This window comes from Cydia amplana, chromosome 2 (genome assembly GCF_948474715.1).
Source record: "Cydia amplana chromosome 2, ilCydAmpl1.1, whole genome shotgun sequence".
Lineage (NCBI taxonomy): Eukaryota > Metazoa > Arthropoda > Insecta > Lepidoptera > Tortricidae > Cydia > Cydia amplana.
The window spans coordinates 25,028,524-25,047,684 of NC_086070.1; the positions used below are offsets into that span (position 1 = coordinate 25,028,524).

The 19,161-nt window shown below is 39.0% G+C and overlaps 1 protein-coding gene and 1 long non-coding RNA gene across 2 annotated transcripts; one reads left to right on the forward strand and one right to left on the reverse strand.

The window, feature by feature from the left end:
• Window positions 1–371: 371 nt before the first annotated feature.
• On the forward strand, window positions 372–12,642 carry LOC134660894 (acetylcholine receptor subunit alpha-like). The gene is made up of 12 exons (XM_063516761.1): window positions 372–454; window positions 3,537–3,743; window positions 7,216–7,347; window positions 7,955–8,104; window positions 8,602–8,795; window positions 9,130–9,236; window positions 9,376–9,507; window positions 10,052–10,157; window positions 10,509–10,704; window positions 11,406–11,552; window positions 11,694–11,854; window positions 12,418–12,642. Coding segments are annotated over exons 1-12 (1,737 nt in total). The 5' UTR covers window positions 372–453; the 3' UTR covers window positions 12,622–12,642.
• A 4,116-nt stretch (window positions 12,643–16,758) lies between these two features.
• Window positions 16,759–18,357, reverse strand: LOC134662231 (uncharacterized). The gene is made up of 2 exons (XR_010098039.1): window positions 18,325–18,357; window positions 16,759–16,982 (listed from the first exon to the last, which is right to left on the reverse strand). It is a non-coding gene; the product is annotated as an uncharacterized LOC134662231 (long non-coding RNA).
• Between the last annotated feature and the right edge of the window lie 804 nt (window positions 18,358–19,161).

The following is a 19,161-nucleotide window of genomic DNA, read 5'->3' on the forward strand; positions in this document are numbered from 1 at the left end:
TCTTTCCGGCCAAATGCGACTCGGACTCGCGTTCCCAGGGTTTCTAATAGGTTTTCCTGTCATCTATAAGTAAAGTTTTTTGTGTATTTTTTTCTAAAGTTTAGACCCAGTAGTTTAGAGACAGACAGACAGAAGCACGAGTGAATTGATCCTATTAGGGTTCCGTTTTTTCCTTTTGAGGTACGGAACCCTCGTAAAAAATAAAAAATCGGCCCCTATATTTTACTCACTCCCTTATCGCCCTGCTAGCTTAACGCACACACAAAGTTTATGAGAGTAGTGTGTCCACTGTTTACTCCCACTTCCTTTATTATCACTAACTTTATTATTATTATCACTAACATTATTTTTAGTGCCGTTTCAACTATGGATTGGCTACGTGTGCTGTTTTGTGCTGTTTTAGTGAAACTGTGTGAGGCCGGCAATGAAACTAAAAGTACTTTTACTTATGAAAGTAAGTTTCTTATTTTTAAGTAGCTTTCCGTTAGGCACGTGGAAAAAGTTAAGGTCTTTAAGGGGGGCGCGTGTGGACAAATTTAGAACGTTTGCATATAAGGGTAACATTCCATTTCTGACCGCAGCTGCACTACTGGTACTGAACGCGTCGCTGTTACTGTCAATTTCCATAGTAAAATGAACAGTAGTGAAGCTGCGGCTGGACATGGACTGTCACCTTAAGTATTCCTGGCTATTATATAACCGCGATAATCGAATTTCGTCAGTTGCGGGCATTTTTCTCTGTCACTGTCACTCTAATTAATAATTATGTCGTATTGAGAGTAAAAGAGAAAGATCCCCGCAATATGCGAATTTCGGTTTTCGCGGTAGGCCCCCGCTACTTAAGAGGAAAGGGGACGACCGCTTCTCCATACAAATGTAGTCCCCATTTTCCTTTCTGGATAGGTATTGACATTATGGACGACATTTTTACATTGTATATTATTCATAGCTATGCCTTTACGTTTGACTTTTCTAGATTTTTGATTATTCTAAAAATTAGGTTCGAAAACCAGATTTCTATTAATAATAATATTTAAATTCTCCCAAGTTTTATAATAATCCTAATATCCAGCTATCAGACTATGGTCAGAGATAACAATTTCATCCTGTATAAAACGTCCATCAAAACCTATAAGCTTAAAAAGTTCCATTTAAATCTAATAATAATAATAAATGAGTTGCTTAAACTCAAGTTTAACCAATGTCCATTAACTAGAGCCTAAAACTAGAGCAAATTGATACATTCCAGTTACGGAAAGATTTCTGAACTTGGAGCCGATTCTGCTATCACATTTTGAATAATAAATAAATAAATAAATATTGGGGGACATCTTACACACATCAACCTAGCCCCAAACTAAGCAAAGCTTGTGCTATGGGTGCTAGGCGACGATATATATACGTATATAGATAAATACATACTTATATACATAGAAAACATCCATGACTCCGGAACAAATATTAGTGTTCATCACACAAATAAATGCCCTTACCGGGATTCGAACCCAGGACCATCGGCTTAGCAGGCAGGGTCACTACCCGCTAGGCCAGACCGGTCGTCGAACAGAATATAATAGAGAGCGTTTATTCGTGACAAAAAATAAAAGAAAACAACAAGTAACACAACAATATGAAAGCCATGAAAAAAGGATAAAACGCCGAGACCTGTGCCCTGTTTATCAAAAGCTTGTAACTTGTAAACTTATAATACAAGTGGAAGTCCCTTTTTGACAGCTTTTGTTAGAAAGGGACTTCCACTTGTATTAAAAGTTACAAGCTTTTGATAAACAGGGCACTGGGGCCCGTTTCGCAAAAGCTTGTATCTTGTAATACAAGCGGATGACACTTTTTGACAGCTTTTGTTAGAAAGGGACTTCCACTTGTATTACAAGTTACAAGCTTTTGAGAAACGAGCCCAAGGCATTTTCTCCACGGCACACATTGCTGGACCTAAATACAACGAACTAGGCTAGCCGTCAATCAATACCACATCAAATTAATAAAACCGAATCGACCTCAAAAGATTTCCGAACTTGTCAGCCGTTACGTTGAATAATTAAATAGATCCGGCTCGAAGGACCATTTGGCCGTTAAATATTTAAACTAGGAACGGTTTCTCAAACTTGAGCGCTTTTAAATGTTAAGATTAAATTTTGGGTTTAAACTAATGAGGTTAGGGTTGTTTCTTGATACTCGTAATATTTATTTACAAACAAGATATATACAGAGGTAAAGGTGAACCAGGATCTATTAAGGGTGCGCCATGTTGCGGAATTTCACTGGAACTAATTTTTTCATACTACACTGAATTGTCACCCTATACATGAGAATAACAGCGCCCTCTTGACAATTATCATATATTACTGGTCAGGCTAAATTACTAAAAGAAATTAATAACTAGCTTAAATCTAAAATAAGCCCTTGAGGCATTGTACCAAGGATGCTGGCGACAATTTCTCGCTGTATCGCAATGCTGATACGTTGTAACATACATTTTGGAACCCTTAGTGTGAATTTCATTCGATATCGTGACGGACGTACGCGTTTGCGTCAAGTTTCATTTTGTATGGGATTTTGAACAGCGCACCAAGCGAGACGTTTTGGAAACTACTTACCAAATTTCATCAAAATATAACAGAATAAAAATCCAGCCAGATTACTTTTCAAATCCCCATTTTTGTGAAACCGGTCCAGTCTTTCCACGGAACTTCATAGGAATTATTACTAGCCAAAGTTTAAAATGGAAGTTGAATGATTTAAAAGTTCCAATTCCGTTGCTCGCTTCAATTTAAACAACTTCAAGGATACTTTTGGTGTTTTACAAGTAATTAATAAATTTACTAAGTACCGTGAGTTTAGAATTTGAACGTTTTAGGAAATTTCTACGTAACGGCTCTATTAGGAAATTGGAAACAAGGGACTAATAAGTTTCAGTTACGATTAGTTAAAATTGGACAATAGGCTTGATATTTTTTTTTTGTTACTAGTACGTATCAGTCGATCAGGTTTGTTTTTAGGGTCAAATGTATATATGGGACACAGAAGCAATACAAAAGTCAGAAATGATAGTCAAAGTCCGACAGTCGTACTTCACTTCCGAAACTCTCCTAACAAAACGATAAGTAATGTGACGTCACCGTCCAACTGAGAACCCATCACTACATCACTACATAGTATAAAACAAAGTCACTTCCCGCTGTCTGTCTGTCTGTATGCTTAGATCTTTAAAACTACGCAACGGATTTTGATGCAGTTTTTTTAATAGATAAAGTGATTCAAGAGGAAGGTTTATGTATAATTTATTAACCCGTGCGAAGCCGGGGCGGGTCGCTATTTTAGTATATGGAAAACAAAATAATTGCAATTTTGTCTATAAAATATTGCGTTTATGTATATACTCGTAGTTGCCATACAACTTTTTTCCCATTTGCTACATATATCCCTTCCCAAACCCATCCTTTATTACCATACAAATTTATCTAATGATAATTTATCTAATGATTATGTAAGATTGTCTCCAACATTTTTTTTTTCAGTGGTGGCAAAATGCAAAGAGCACATATGCAAACACGGCTACAAGTACGTAACGTTCTACAAAATCGACGCCGAAGACCGCCAACACGTGATATCTGACGCCAGCGTGGCGCTGGAGATGCACATAGCCATCCTGGCGGCTAATAATGGACATATTCTGCTTTCCACTAAAGCTAATCCGACTGTGACCGATCCGGTTTATGAAATAGGTGAGTCAAATAAAGGACCATGGGCAACTTTATATGGAGCCTGGACCCAACGCCAACAGAAATGAGAGTAAGGTAATAGATAGGTTTTCTATGTACTTCATTTTTTTCTATGGGCACTAATCGGAATTCCATTGCAGAACTGAGATATTGGTATTTTAGCCAAAATGACGTCACCCTTATTACCTAGGCAATAAAGTCCAAGTAAGTAAATTAATTGCTGCAGGGTAGATGTTCGCGCACCGCCGGGCGAGCACACTGAATGATTTGCCGCGCTCGCCCGGCGGTGGACTCTATTGCCTAGGTAATAAGGGTGACGACATTTTGACTAAAATACCAAATTCTCAGTTCTGCAATGGAATTCCGCTTGGTGCCCATAGAACGAAATTAAGTACAGAAAAATACCTATCTAATGACCTAACTCTCAACTGTGTTGGTATTGCGGCAATTTTGACGCATAGTCCTTTATCTCCGTTAGATATGAGCGCCGCGCCGGCGCGCCGCCGCCGCCGACGAAATTTTCGCGCCGCCGCCGCCGACGCTGCCCTATCGGCGTGGCATCGGCGTGACCTTGGTAGTTACTACTACTTTCAGAGGTTTAAGAACCAGATAATATATCTTAAATCGAGTTTAGATCTATAACGGCGCCACTTCGAATAGTTTATAGGCATTCAAAAGGTATTTTAGGCCCATATAATTCAAAAATATCGAAGGTAAATGCAAATTTATTTGTCTAGTAACCGCGCTACTAGTCTTGGGGAAACGATTTTTTTAATATCAATTTAAACATCAATATGCTCGTAATAAACATACTGATTTCCTTCCATTTTTATTGTGGAACGTACATTACAATTTATAGATTGTATATACACTAGATATGTCAATCACAATGAAAAAATTACCTGTGATCAAATCAACTCTGGCTAACGTGAGACTCGAATCTTTGGAGTATCGACCCAATGCATAACTAATTTTGCCAACTGTTAACCATCCGTCATTTACCGCGAATTTAACCATTGCAAGCATGATTAATCGTCTTTAAAAGGTATAAAAAGGGGTTAATTTTGAGATATTAATGGTTTCCACGTCCAAATGTCCAGCCGTTGGCTTCGCGCGGAAGGGCGTCGGAATCGGGTCTTATTTAAACTTGGCCACTGATCAAATTTCAAGCTTTGCTCTCTCGCAGCTCAATCTTTGGCCTTGCATCGCTTGCATGGAAGTAAGCCACTATCTGAACCTGTAAGTTTTTGGCCCTGTTTGGAGCTCAGCTTTCGGCCTCTTTTAAAACTCTTGAGCATTGGTCCTTGTCTGATCTTAGCTCCATTGCAGCTCGGCCTTTGGCGTCGCACGAATGCGCCCGCAGGAAAGCTCCAGATCTTTAACACTATGGCTTCGGTCTTTATTAGCCTTCGCCCTCGCTCTGCTCTCTTGTAGCTCCGCCTCGCACAGAAGCGCGCTGTTGGCGTTCGATTCTTAGCTGTATGCTTACCTGCAGCTTATCCTCTGGCCTCGCATTGGGAGGCGTCGAAATCAAGTCTTCGGTGTTACATGGAGCTCGGCCTTGGGCCTCACTTTTTGACATAAATCGGTTTTGTTGGGTCGATGTTGGTTAATGACGGAGGTCGATTTTATTTAAAAAAAATTAAAATTTAAATCTATTTATTTCGCTAAAAAAGTACTTAAATCTACATACATTTGTGTGCAAAATCTCTAGTATGAGATTATGTGCGCGGTCACTAAAACTCGCGTTTTGATGTTACCTAATAATACATTGAGTAATTCGAAATGTAAATATCTACTTTTCTTAATTTAACTAATGGGTTTATTTTAGTTTGTTTGCCAGTATATTTGCCAGAGCATTATCATTTGTGAAATATTCCTTTAGAATTTTATTGAGTTACGATGATTTTCTATTTTCTAAAATGTGTACTAATTCCTTAGGTAATTTATTTAATATATCTGAACTGTCGACAAGACGTTCCCTGATACAGTATATCCGCAATTTTTAACTTACCACAAAAGATAAGGGCCTCGCTAAGATCTTCCGGCCTGAACCTCGCCAAGATTAAGACCGCCTTTGATGCAGCGCGATACCGCCTATCCACAGTTAATACGATATAAAACTTTTTTCGTATCATTACTCAATAAATTATCCTTGAAAAAAGAAAAAGCATTTATTTTATAACTTTCTTACAGCAAAAACATGTTTTTTCGGTAAAATTTTGGTTTGAAATTTTTTTTTTAATTAATCGAAGGTGTTTCAAGGCCACGCCGCCGATTCGCCGCCGCCGCCGACCAATTTTGACCGGCGCGCCGCCGCCGGCTAAATGCCTATCGGCGCTCATATCTAATCTCCGTACAGTTAAAAGGATAATTCACGCTAGACCGAGCCAGGTCCGGGGCGTCCGACACGTCTGTTTCATGACAGCTGATCGGTGATCACGTGGTACTTTCCATAGAAAACGAAGCGCCGGAAGCTCCCGCCCGGTCTAGCGTGACTCCTGAGTGATCCTTAAGTTTTAATGTAATATTCTGTTCCCAGTTAATACTTAGTATCTGGGAGACCGAGCTTTGCTCGGAAAACATATAAAAACTCAAAAGTGCGCGTTTTCCCAGAAATAAAACCTAGATAGATCGATTTTTCGCCCCCGCGAAAACCTCCATATACCTACTTATAGCAAATTTCATCGAAATCGTTAGACCCGTTCCCGAGATCCCCGAAATATATATATATATAAATAAATAAATAAATAAACTAGAATTGCTCTGGGAATTAGAATTGTCTTATCTCTGGGAAAACGCGCATTTTTGAGTTATGTTTTCCGAGCAAAGCTCGGTCTCCCACATAGTTAAACTTATGTGTAACCGTGTAACTAACAACTGGCCACTTGTGTGCAAACTGCCTAACAGCTATTACCGGAGTTCGCGAGTTATCAAATTAGGCTGCGATAGGTCCAACGGGACACTGGAGTCACCAGACTAATTTGCGTGATTGTTGTTTAGACCTCGGTTTTAGATGGTGGATGATAAAACAAATTACTGAATAGGTGCATTCGCAACCTAATGCGTTTCTAATAATCAACAGACTGCCAATTTGACTGCGACTTAAAGATGACTCACGTTAGACCGGGCCGTGTCCGGATCGGAGCTACTGGCGCTTATTTTTCTATGACAAAATGACAGGTGATCACGTAATGCTTGCCATAGAAAACGAAGTACCGGAAGCTCCGCCCCGAACACGCCCCGGTCTAACGTAAGTCATCCTTTAATTTGTACCACTCACAGATCATAATATTCATAATAGATTCAAATAACTATGACAAATATTGTTGGTAATTATTCTCAACTCATTAACGTCAATGTAACGAAATGGAATGAATGGACAATCTTTTTGTTGTACTATTGAAAACAACATAATAATATCCCTATTCCCTATACAAGTTAGATGATAGTCATACGTTTTATTAATTTACAGTTGTCGGAGGAGGAGGCAACAAGTTCACAGAGCTGCGAAGGAACTTGCGACGCAACGGAAAGATCTCGAAGCCGACCGTCGGTATACTCTCTGCCATAGAATTCAGGCCGTTCTTCATCAGAATTACTACAGGTAATTTAATATACCTAGACAATCGTTAACCGCTTAATGTAAATCCTGTTGGCCTAGCCTAAGATGCCAAGCGTTGATGGACATAACCACGTGACTTTTCAAAGCATCTGTCATCATAATAGAATAGATTATCTTGGGTTGGATGGCAAGCGTGCGCGAGGAAAAGCACCCACGAGATGGTCTGATGTTGTGAAGAGGGTGGTCGGCGGCAACATGCAGTGCGTGACCCATATGGCTTATGATCGCACACTATCGAGACGGAGCACACATTGTCGCGATCCTCAGCAGTGAGGGACCGAGGAAGAACAAGAGTCATCATAATATATTTTTCGTATGGCGTTTGTTTCTTTTTGTTTGTGTCCGCGGCGCAGTTGCAAGTTAAAAATTTAATCTCGGCGCCCTAACTTAGCTAGGCTATTCGAAATAGATAAGACCAATTGGTGAGGAGGATTTCCTAACGTCGCTCCTCTTTACTGTCTACGGTGCACCAGGGCGCCGGGGCTCACAGAACCCCTAAGCTGTCCTATAAGAACCCTTACCATGAGAACTCCTGTCCTATAAAGATCGAAGGATGGCCTATATATGGCCCAAATGACTTGTATTTCAGATGGCGCTGTACAATTTGGCAAAGAAGGCGAGGAACCCCTCCTGGATTATCGCGACAACAACCCTCTCGCGATCCGGTACTTCAGCTTCGCTGCTTGGAACGGAGTCGAAGCTAAATTCTGCTACGATTGTCCACCTAAAGGAACTAATAGTAAGTACTTGGTGGTGTACTACAAATTTACCGGTTACCTACCTACTTTATATATATATACACGCAGGTTTGACCTAAAAGGATGATTCACGCTTGAACGGCCCGTGGCTGGGCAGGAAACGAAGTATCGGATGCCTCGGCCCGGACCCCGGCCGTTTTAACGTGAGTTAGCCTTTAGCCGTGACGAATGACGTATAACATACGTCGTAAAATGATTAGTGTTAGTTTGAATGTTCATTTAGGTACCTACTTTTGCGCCACTTGTACCATCCCACTAACCTGGGGTTAACCGGTTAAACCTGGAGTTACCATGGTTACCAGTACAATTTTATACTGGGTTAACGGTCTAACCGCTTAACCTCGAGTTAGTGGGATGGTGCAAGTGGCCCTTACTCATTCAGATGTAAGGGTAAAATCTAGGTTAAATAAATAGGTATTTACTTTCGCCTCAGAGAAGTCACAGTAGCAGACCTATAATTTATTTTACAATCTCCTAGGTTCCACAACAAATTCAGAAGCCGTGGACCCCCTAATGTCAAACGCTGACAAACTCAAGGCTGCACTTCTTCAAGACCGCGCCCCGCACCTCCCGCCCGCGTCCCCCGTCACAATAAGGCTCGGCTTTAAGATTACCAGCCTTAAGTACAGCCCATTCACATCCAAGATGGTTACCGGAGTCGCTATAGTAGCGGTAAGATCCTTATTGCTCGTCGGACTAAAGAGTTCAGGTCTCTATAAGGCTTGACTTTGACTTTAAGATTACCAGCCTTAAGGATAGCCCGTTCACTTCCAATATGGTTACCGGAGTCGCTATAGTAGCGGTAAGACCCTTACTGTAGTTGTCCTTATCCTTTTTTGAAGAGTCTCATAGTGAAAACCCTCGAGAAAAGATCGGCAGTGGGTCTGTGTGTGTGTGATTCTACTGTTTTTTCGATCCATTCGCCTTTCTCTAATTTATTTAGCAAACACTTCACGAAAGCCTTTATAGTAGTAAGATATTATCGTGATCATCGCACTTGTTTCAGAGTTGGGTGGACGACAGCATGGCATGGAATCCAGATAAGTTTAACAATATCACCAAGTTGACCTTCAGCGACGGACAAATTTGGCGGCCCACGTTTTTCCTTTTCAAGTAAATATTATTATCTTCATCGATTCTCAAAATATGCATTTTTGAGTTTTTATATGTTTTCCGAGCAAAGCTCGGTCTCCCAGATATTAAAAATTAATCGGCACACTTTTTTTTGCTTATGTCAGAAATGTCATTTCAGTTCTGAAGACCAAGGATCTGTGGACATTGACAACCCAGGTCCCATCACGATGGTGAACAGCGGTGAAGCGACCTACTACTTCCAAACTCATCTCACCAGCTGGTGCTTTAATTACGCCAAAACTACCAACAAGTAAGGATCTCTTTACGCGTAAATAGCCTTGTTACCCTAATATCCTCTCTTTCTCTTTTGCAAGCCGATTGGCGCGCATACCTTGCTTAGGCTAACAGTCATATCCATAGTCGTGCCGTAACTTTAAGTAGGTACTATTACCTCTTACAATTTAAACCATATTCTATCGGAAGAGAGTTTCATTTCGTTTGTTTCGTTCGATTTCAAGACAAAGGAAATTCAATCATATTGTGTACACTTTTTCTTGTATAGACCTAAGGAGGATATCATGATCCTTCATGACATCCCATCAGCATCTCCAGTGCTTTTCATTCATCCTCATCCTTTCCTGTCCGTGAGCCGTGCTATTTCTAATTTCTAGGCACCTGATAAGCTGGGGACATAATTACTTTTGCGAGAACTTCTAACATATCAACACCATTTTACTATCATGTCAATAATGGAAGGGAAAATAGTTTTTAACTAACTATTATATCATACTATATTCTAGAAACTTGTAGGCGCAGAAGCACATTGCTACACCTGATTGCTTTATCATTTCCAGCTGGCCTCACGACGACTATCATTGTTCAATAGTCATCGCTCCATGGGAGCCGCACGAGAAGATCACCCTCGAGCAAATCAGTCATGCGGATGAGAAGATGGCTATTGTAAGTAGTTTTAGAGCCCTCATATCAAGGGTCATAAAACAATGGCTCGCTAGCCCAATTCAGCCCACGAGCCTGTTAATTCCTAACATGAACTGATTTCTTCCGGATGTTAGTCTGTATTGTTGGGTGTAGGACTTCCCCAAGAATATCCATCCTTATTAAGGGCATTCTGCCCTTATTATTCGCAGCCCAACTCGTTCTCACCAATATAAAAGTACGCTCGATATGGATGGACAAACGATACCACCATGGGATGAAATTCCAGCTCGCTCACTCCAAAATCAAGAGAAATTTCTTATAGTTTCTTAGTCTCACCAAAATGCCAATAACTTTTTTTATAGCTCTATACAGTTTGCAGGAAGCAGCAAAGTCATCCCCAACGAATGGAGCATCGAATGGAAGCAAGGAGTGGTGGAACCGTCCGCGTGGCACACCATCTTCACGGCGAACGACAACGACACCAACCAGAGCGACCGGTTTCTGGTCAACATTGCGCTGAGGAGGAGGGCTACGGCGTTCAATGTTGTGTTTTATACACCGCTGCTGGGTAAGTCAGTAAGAATTTCACAATTCCTAATCTAAGATTATTTCCGTTTGCAGCTGAAAGCTCAAGATTCGTTCAGCTACCTTATCTGACCTTGATCCTCTGATTTCCTTGTACTAACACTACTAACTCATGGTTTATGTTATACTCTTTAGTTAACCATACGGCTTAAATAAAAATGCACAAGGTTCAACTGGTGTTGCTGTTTAGTATTAGTTGCTAACTGTAAGAAAAGCCCCTTTTGTCCAAGCTAATCGCTGGGTTAAAACAAAAATGACCTTCTCTAAAAAAACAGTAATGTACGACAAATTAATGGTTTATAATCTTTAAGTGACAATACGGCTTAGATACAAATGCATAAGTTTCATCTATGGTTAGTGCTAACTATAAGAAAAGGGAGCCCCTTTAGTCCAAGCTAAGCGCATTGGTAAAACAAATGTATGGCGGTCGCCTTCAGCGTTTAGCCTGTACGGATATGATGGTCGTTCTTGTCTACGTGACAGCGTGATAAAACGGTGTCCGTCACTTTCTTTCCCACGGTGTTAAACAGTGACAGTTATTTTATCACGTGGATAAAGATGGATAAAGCTATCCATAATAGGCTGGCTGCACGCTCGGCTCGGAGCTTACGTTGCTTGGCCCTCGGTTAAATCCTTAACTTGATGCAACCATAAGCTGAATACATATTAACATTTTTGTTCCAGTCCTCGTGTTGTTCGTGCTAATGTCCTTCTGGAGTGAGCCCCTGCAGATGTCCCGCGTGTGGTTCTACGCTGGTTCGACCGTCGTCATATGTGTGGGGCTGTGCTACGTCGACTATCTCGTGCCAATACACACAGTGCCTACTATCCGTGAGTGTTAAATAATGTATATCAGAACAGAATAGGCCCAACCTAGTTGTCAAACTTGGCTTCTGGAGCCTCTTCAAATTTTATCGAGAAACTAGAATTATCAGGATCACCAAGTTTCTATTTTTAGATTTTTCTTTTCAGTGGTCCTGTACGTGACGGTGATGGGCGGTGTTCTACTAGCGCTATTGCTGCAGGTTCTTCTGATGACTCCAACGGCGGAACGTCTCTGCCAGACACATTCAGTGCAATCGCTTCTCCGTTCCAGGACGTTTAGGATTTTGTTCTTCTTGCCTCCTGTTAAGGTGAGTTCTAACTCCAATTGATATAAATGATGACAAGAGGTACAGGTTCTACGGATGACCCCAAAGGCACAGAAGCTCTGCTAGGCCTACTGTGTGCAATCTTCGGTCCAGGGTGTTTAGGTACTCCCGTGGTTGTTTAGAAAACAGGTTGCTTCCACAAATTTTACATGAGTACCTAATTGACAACCGTTACGGATAGGCTCTGCCATGCACATATCATAGGTACCCACGTGCTTCAAAATTAGTAAATCTCTTCTTTCAAGAACGTTTAAGGTGGTTTTTTTTTGCTTCCTGTCCCATTAAAGTTAGAATGCATTTCAGTGGCTTACAGGTAACATAAATTTTATGAAAAGGATCATCTTTAGGTTCTATATATTATTTGACAAACATAAATGTATCTATTGGAGAATTCCAGCAATTTGGGCGCTTACGAAAAGTATTATTTTTTTTTTTTTTTGTTTTAATTTGACATCCTAATATTTACTCGTTATCGTCAAAGACACTCAACTCAGGTGAAAATGGTTGATTATTCAATCAATCTAAACTAAAATTTTCTTTTACAGAGCGCTGAAAACTATGACAGAATAAACGAGGCATACTCCGGTGAGGAAGACGAGGTTGTGTCCCCCAGAAATGGAAATATTCCAGAAATGGAGACGGAGACACCAAGGCCGAGCGAGAGAGACGAGGTCGCAGCGGCTTTGGACTGGCTCCTGTTTCTAGTCTACTCTCTAGTCATAGCCGTCATGTTGGCTATGCACTTTTAAAAATTGGACCCTAAGGGTCTTCAAAATCTTACATCATGCATTAGTTTAAAGTTTAAATTTACCTTGATATTACAATTTACAATCATTAATGACACTGTAAGTGATGCAAAAGTTTGATCGTAATGTAGGTTTTCAATAATAAAACTACGTCTATGTCTCTTTTTCTCTAATTTGCTACCCTACCGTAATAAATAAAGTAAGTTTGTCCTTCTAATAGATGACTCACGTAAGACCGGACCCGGTCCGGGCCGGAGATTCCGGCGCTTACTTTCTATGACAGATGACCGGTGATCACGTGATGCTTTCCATAGAAAACGAAGCGCCGGAAGCTCCGGCCCGGACCCAGAATGCTCCTTCCTCCACCTTATAAAACAAAGTCCCCCGCCGCGTCTGTCAATTTGTATGTCCGCGATAAACTCAAAAACTACTGAACGGTTTTTCATGCGGTTTTCACCTATCGATAGAGTGATTCTTGAGGAAGGTTTTGGTGTATAATTTGTAAACCCGTGCAAAACTGGGGCGGGCCGCTAGTATTCAATATAATTTATCACTACATAGTATAAAAGTCGCTTCCCGCTGTCTGTCCCTATGTATGAAGATCTTTAAAACTACGCAACGGATTTAGATGCGGTTTTTTTAATAGATAGAGTGATTCAAGTGGAAGGTTTATGTATAATTTGTTAACTCGTGCGAAGCCGGGGCGGGTCGCTAGTATATTATAAAATAATGAAAAGCCGACAAACCATACCTAACCTTTGTCACACATATTTGCCTTAAGCTCTTAAGCCGGATTATTCCGGCTGGATTAAGAGACGGGATCTCCGTGTGGATTAACTGGAATCTAATACACGCTCGCGAGTGGAGGCTCACTTAAATTGGGGAAAAGCGAGCTGTTTGATATATTGTGGATGTCATGTGTGCTAGAAACGGTTTATTTTAATAACTACCTACCTACTCCTAATTTATTGAATCTCTGACCGCAGCTGCACTCCTGGTACTGAACGCGTCACTGTTATTGTCAATTTCCATAGTAAAATGAACAGTAGTGCAGCTGCGGTTGGAAATAGACTGTCACCTTAAGAAGAAAGGGGACGGCCGCTTGTACATACAAACCTAGTCCTCATTTTCCTTTGGATATTGACATAATGGAAAATATTTTTACATCATTTAATAACCATGGCTACATATGCCCCTACGTTTGACTTTTTTGATTATTTGATAATTGTAAAAATTAGGAACGAAAAACAGGATTCATACATATTTTTAAATGCTTTTAACTCTTATAATAATGAAAAATTCGAAAATAACACAAACCGTCGGTGCGAATAAAAAAATCGCTATGTGTTTATTTACGATTTTTTTATTTTGGCATATTCTAATTCCTTTTTCAATTTCCCGTTGACCTATATCAATATTTTTTTATATCTATATTAGTTTTGAAAATAACTAACAAAATTTGTACAAATAAATAGCTATGTGACTTTTTTGCACATAACGAAATTAAATGTATTGTTTTCCGTCAAGGGTGATGGCGATAATGTTGCACATGGCGATTTATTGACCCTAAAATCCGCTATGTATCATTTCTCGTGCTACGTTACTTTGGCAACAAATCGCTATGTGTAAACTTTACACATGACGATTTTCAGTGAACCAAATTTAAGTCGCTATGTAGCAAAATTCTGATTAAAATAATTTATATTGTAAAAATTTACGAAAAAAACTGTTTATTTTCTACATAAGTATCATGTAAAAACTATTGATCTACCAGAAAAAAATACAGGTGCAACAAATATATTACAAACAGGAAAATAAACAGTTTTTTTTGTCTCCTGTAAAGTAGCTAAAAAATACATGGCGATTTTTTTATTCGCACCGATGAAACGTAGGGGAACAGTGGTAGTTAATATACAACCAATTGTGTCAAAATATTTTCAATAATGTTAATATCCAGAGAGGAAACTGAGGACCACGTTAGTATGTAAAGTGGAGTCCAGACGAGACAATTTTTCGCCAATCTGATGAAATTGTCCGATTGAATCAGGCCATGCGGACGCAAACGCTAATTTGATTCCCCGATCAAATCAGCAGGTGCGGACACAAAAATGCCACAAAAGTTTCTATGGAATGCAAATTGCTGATTAAATTTGTGTACGTGTAGACGCTAGATAAGATTGGCGCCAATTATTTTCCTGATCAAATCGGTCGAATAGCCCAGCTCGTCTGGACTCTACTTACCTATTAGGCGACTTCGTGCGGGTCCTCCACTTTCGATTTAATTCTAAATTAAATGCTCTGTTGATTTGATATTTCCTTATTAATTAGGTATTCCTTGTCGTATCCTCATGGCTGAAGGACGTGACGAATGTGGACACTCTTCACCAACTGCTCTCCAAGCCGCTCTTGGGCCCAGTGCATGCCAGCCTGCAATGTCGCGTTTGTCTCTGACGTCTTATTCATTTAAAACGGGACTTAATCGCATATATCTATCTCCAACGTTTCGAGGACGGCGATGTCCCCGTGGTCTTGGAGTAGGTACTGAATTGTACTGGGTAAAGTTGACATTCATCATCTAGCTGCGCAAGTTTTCGAACTACCCCCACTTGCAGCCATATTCGAACTTTAAGATACATCAAATATTAGATAGAAACGATATGAATCGGATATGTCAGTGTCCAAAAACGTCACTTTTGACACTTGTTTGACACTGACATTACAGATCCAAATCGTTTCTATATCTACGACCAACTTGAACGTTTTGCACACTAGGGAAGAACAAAAATCTAGTTAAACTGAGAATTATGAACCTGTTTTTTAACACATAATTAAATACAATTGGCATTTCCAGTGATAATAAGTAAAGTAGATCTGTGTGTGAACAATTTTCACCGCTTAACGAACCAATCACTTTTCTTTGACGTGTGTGTACCCTCCTGTCGGTTTTCATATGCAAATTCAATTTCGATCGATTTGTGCAAAAAATTAAGCATTTTTGATCAGCGCTAAAACGCTTTTTAAAAATGGAAAGCGTTTAGTTCGTATCTCTTTTTAAGCTTCGGAGAAAATTGGACACATGTATTCTCCGCGTCCAATTTTCTTCTTTCGGTCCTACAAATATTTACTTGAACTGCCATTATGCTTTTTAACGTCAAGGAAGTGATATAAAGGGACGACCTACGCAGAAGATATTTTTATACCGTAAAATGGGGTGAGTAGGGTTCGCGGGGAGAGTTGGGTTATGAATGGGGAGAGAAGGGGTTAAAGGGGGTGAGATGGGTTTTTAAGGGTACTGCTACAAAAATAATGTACCTATTTCAATTTAATATGGAGCTATAGTAATACTCATAATAAAAAAAATCGATCCAACAATCTTCCAAAATCACCTTAGTATGAAAGCCCAACTCACCCCACATACGAGGGACTACGGGGTGAGGTAGGTTTCCTGTTTATCGTCAAAGTTATGAAATGGAACTACCCAAAATAAAATAAAAACTAAAATACAAACGTCCGGAACACTTATTATATACACCTACACCATTCAGTGTGCATATGTAAAAATAAAATGTTATCGAGCTTTGAATGTCAGTTTTGCACCTACTCACCCCATTTTACGGTATTTCTCGTAAATAACTTAAATTGCAGGGATATTTTTTAGGTACTTTTAAAACAGCTAATTACGACTAAATAGAAAAAAGAGTGTTTAAATAAAGTTAGACCGAGGCACAGATCATATAATACTAGTACCGAGGTAACTTAAGTCTACATCGATTTTGATAGCGCACGCAGTGCAAGTGTTATGTATACGTCATAACTTCATAGAAGTTTGACACTTAAAATAACACTTGCGCTGCGTGTGCTATCAAAATAGTTACAGACCAATCTCTATCAATTTCTTGACACGATTTGTACTTAAACATAACTGCTTGCCGCATCATAATTAACGTGGGTCAGTAACAGTTGCGTATAATCACTTGTTGCATATGCCATACAATCCCAGGGAAAACTAAAATCTCGCCATCAACAGATGGGTTTTCCGTCGGCCCCAATCCTTTTATAACCGAGCGGGTATCTAAAACACGTCTGCTCAGTTTGTTCAAGTTTGGATTGCCATATACAGGGGTCGGACAAAAAGTGCGGATGACGTCAAACCACTTATAGGATGATTTCAAATAGTATTTTTGATTTTCATAAACAATTATCACTTATCATTTATCAACCTCTTTATTAAACGATATCGCCACTTGAAATGAGTAAGTACGTTTTTGACTGACACATTGTCAATCAGATGAACAATAAATTGACTTCGTTATTGTTTAGCTATTGTATCTTCACGATTATATTTAGCTAAAATTTATGGTGTACTTCCGTTTGGCCCAAATACATTTCACCAAATTTCACTTCCCAACAAACTTATCGCAATAGTTTCATTTCCCAAAGGAACCTTTAGCAAAGTTACACTTTACATATAACTTATTTGGTCAAATTATCATTTGGCATGATTTTACTTTGTCAAATGTTATTAGGACAAAAACTTATTTAGCAAACGTTTTTTATTGGCTAATATTATATTCCAAAAAGATGTTTGCTCAAATTGTCACTTCGCAAATTTGGCAAATAGGCATCTCTATTTAAATTTGAACCTAAATTCGTTCTGTTAGAATTTTGAATTTATATAATATTTCTACTCAGGATCAATAGCTTTCTCCATTCTTACTGAAAAAATGTCCACAAGTTTTTGGTGCATTTGTATGAAATTTTGGGGCCACTTTTTACTCGTATTAGGGTCGAAAGAGCTCGTGATTCTGACTGGAAATAATACAAAAAATCACAGTTCTGTGTAATGCAGATTGGGGGTAATCTTCATAAATTAAGTTATAGTAGGTACAATGCAGTACCAAAAAAATTACTATGTTTATTAAATTTTTAATCATCAAAATGTCAAAATCAAGTCAATTTCATTTCTGATCAAATCGATCGATTTGATCATCCCGTCTGGATACCGCTTTACCAGTTACACTACACTGAATGGGATTGGCAACTGTCAATGGTTTGCATAGATGGCACCATCATAGCTTGCCGGGGCTTGCCCCTTCTCTAGTTGAGTTCTATGAGATTTGGCTTAAAGGGCTGGCATCTAGGGCATAAAATTCTATATAAAAAACAAGAATTTGACACAATTCTAGGGATTGACAGAGCAATCTATGCTGGCGCCATCTGCTAAATACTTTGACCGGCCAATCCCATTGATTACCGAATCTTAATTCCTTAATTTTTATTTTAGGTCCTTGTATAATTCTAAAATATTATTGCAGATATGTTCATGGTTCAACAAATTACATCCGTTTGCGTAAAACATAACCAAAATGATAAAGTATTTCAAATGAAAGCAAAAATAAAAATACTGCAGGCCCTCTATGGCCTCTATTGGTATGTAAATTGTATGCCATGTAATATTTTGGGACATGTAAGTTATGCTTAATGATACATTTGACTAAATAATACTTGGTAAAATGAAACTTGACCAAGTAATTATTTGCTAAACAATAACTTGCCAAAAAAGACTATTGCTAAGTGAAAAATTGCGATAAGTTGTTTTGCCAAACATTTTTTTGGGAAATGATAATTTGGGAAACATAGTTTGGGATGTGATACTTTGGGAAACGTTTTTGGGCCATTCATTAGTAAACCAAAATTTATATTTACTAATGTATAAGAAAACGCTCTAAAATGTCATGTTAATTCCATGGATTTATTTACGATTATTTTGTTACTTCATTAATACTACTTTGTTACTACATGTCACACGAAAGTTTAAATACAAACTCAAACATCATCCTGTGTGCAAGATTACGTCATTTTTACGTCATCCGCACTTTTTGTCCGACCCCTGGCCATATACGAATGTCTGATACTCTGGGAAAATACTTGATTTTATTTCTTATGTCTTTTGTTTTGTGGAAAGAATTAGTCAAAGAAGGTTAACAAAGCGAGTGTACCAGTATAAAGGAGAAGTAGAAGAGAGAGTTGGAAGGGGCAGACCTCGGCGGACTTTCTCTGGTCAGATCGGGGAAATCCTGAAGAAAGGCCAGCTCAAGAGCACCCTAAACTGGCGAGCGTGTATGAGGAATGTTATGATAGTATTGATAGTAACGGAAGCGAAAGAGGTATGTCAGGATCGTAGCAAATGGAAATCCAATAGCAATAATGTGTTCCGATATATTTGACCACTTCGGCTGTCACAATCTAATTGATTACATTTTTTAATTAAAAAATCACCATAACGTCCGCTTAGGTACATGCTGATAAATAGCCATCGTAAATTTTGTGGCAATTTCGGTGCAACAATAATGCCTTTAATTTTATCTGTACTGTAAGTATACGAGTACGTAGGTACATGAATTTACTAATTAATCCTTAATAACAGTAACATGAAACCTAATTGGTCATATCTCTAGGTATTATTTTAAGTAATAAAACTAAATTGCAATACAAATGTCTCACTAAATATTTAATAATTTTACGGTTTAGACTCACATGTTT

What these genes read in the sequence shown, in the direction of transcription:
- LOC134660894 (XM_063516761.1), top strand. An exon ending in CTTCATCAGAATTACTACAG is followed by an intron (nt 7,348 to 7,954) that starts GTAATTTAATAT and finishes CTTGTATTTCAG; the next exon opens with ATGGCGCTGTACAATTTGGC. An exon ending in TCTTCTTGCCTCCTGTTAAG is followed by an intron (nt 11,855 to 12,417) that starts GTGAGTTCTAAC and finishes TTTCTTTTACAG; the next exon opens with AGCGCTGAAAACTATGACAG.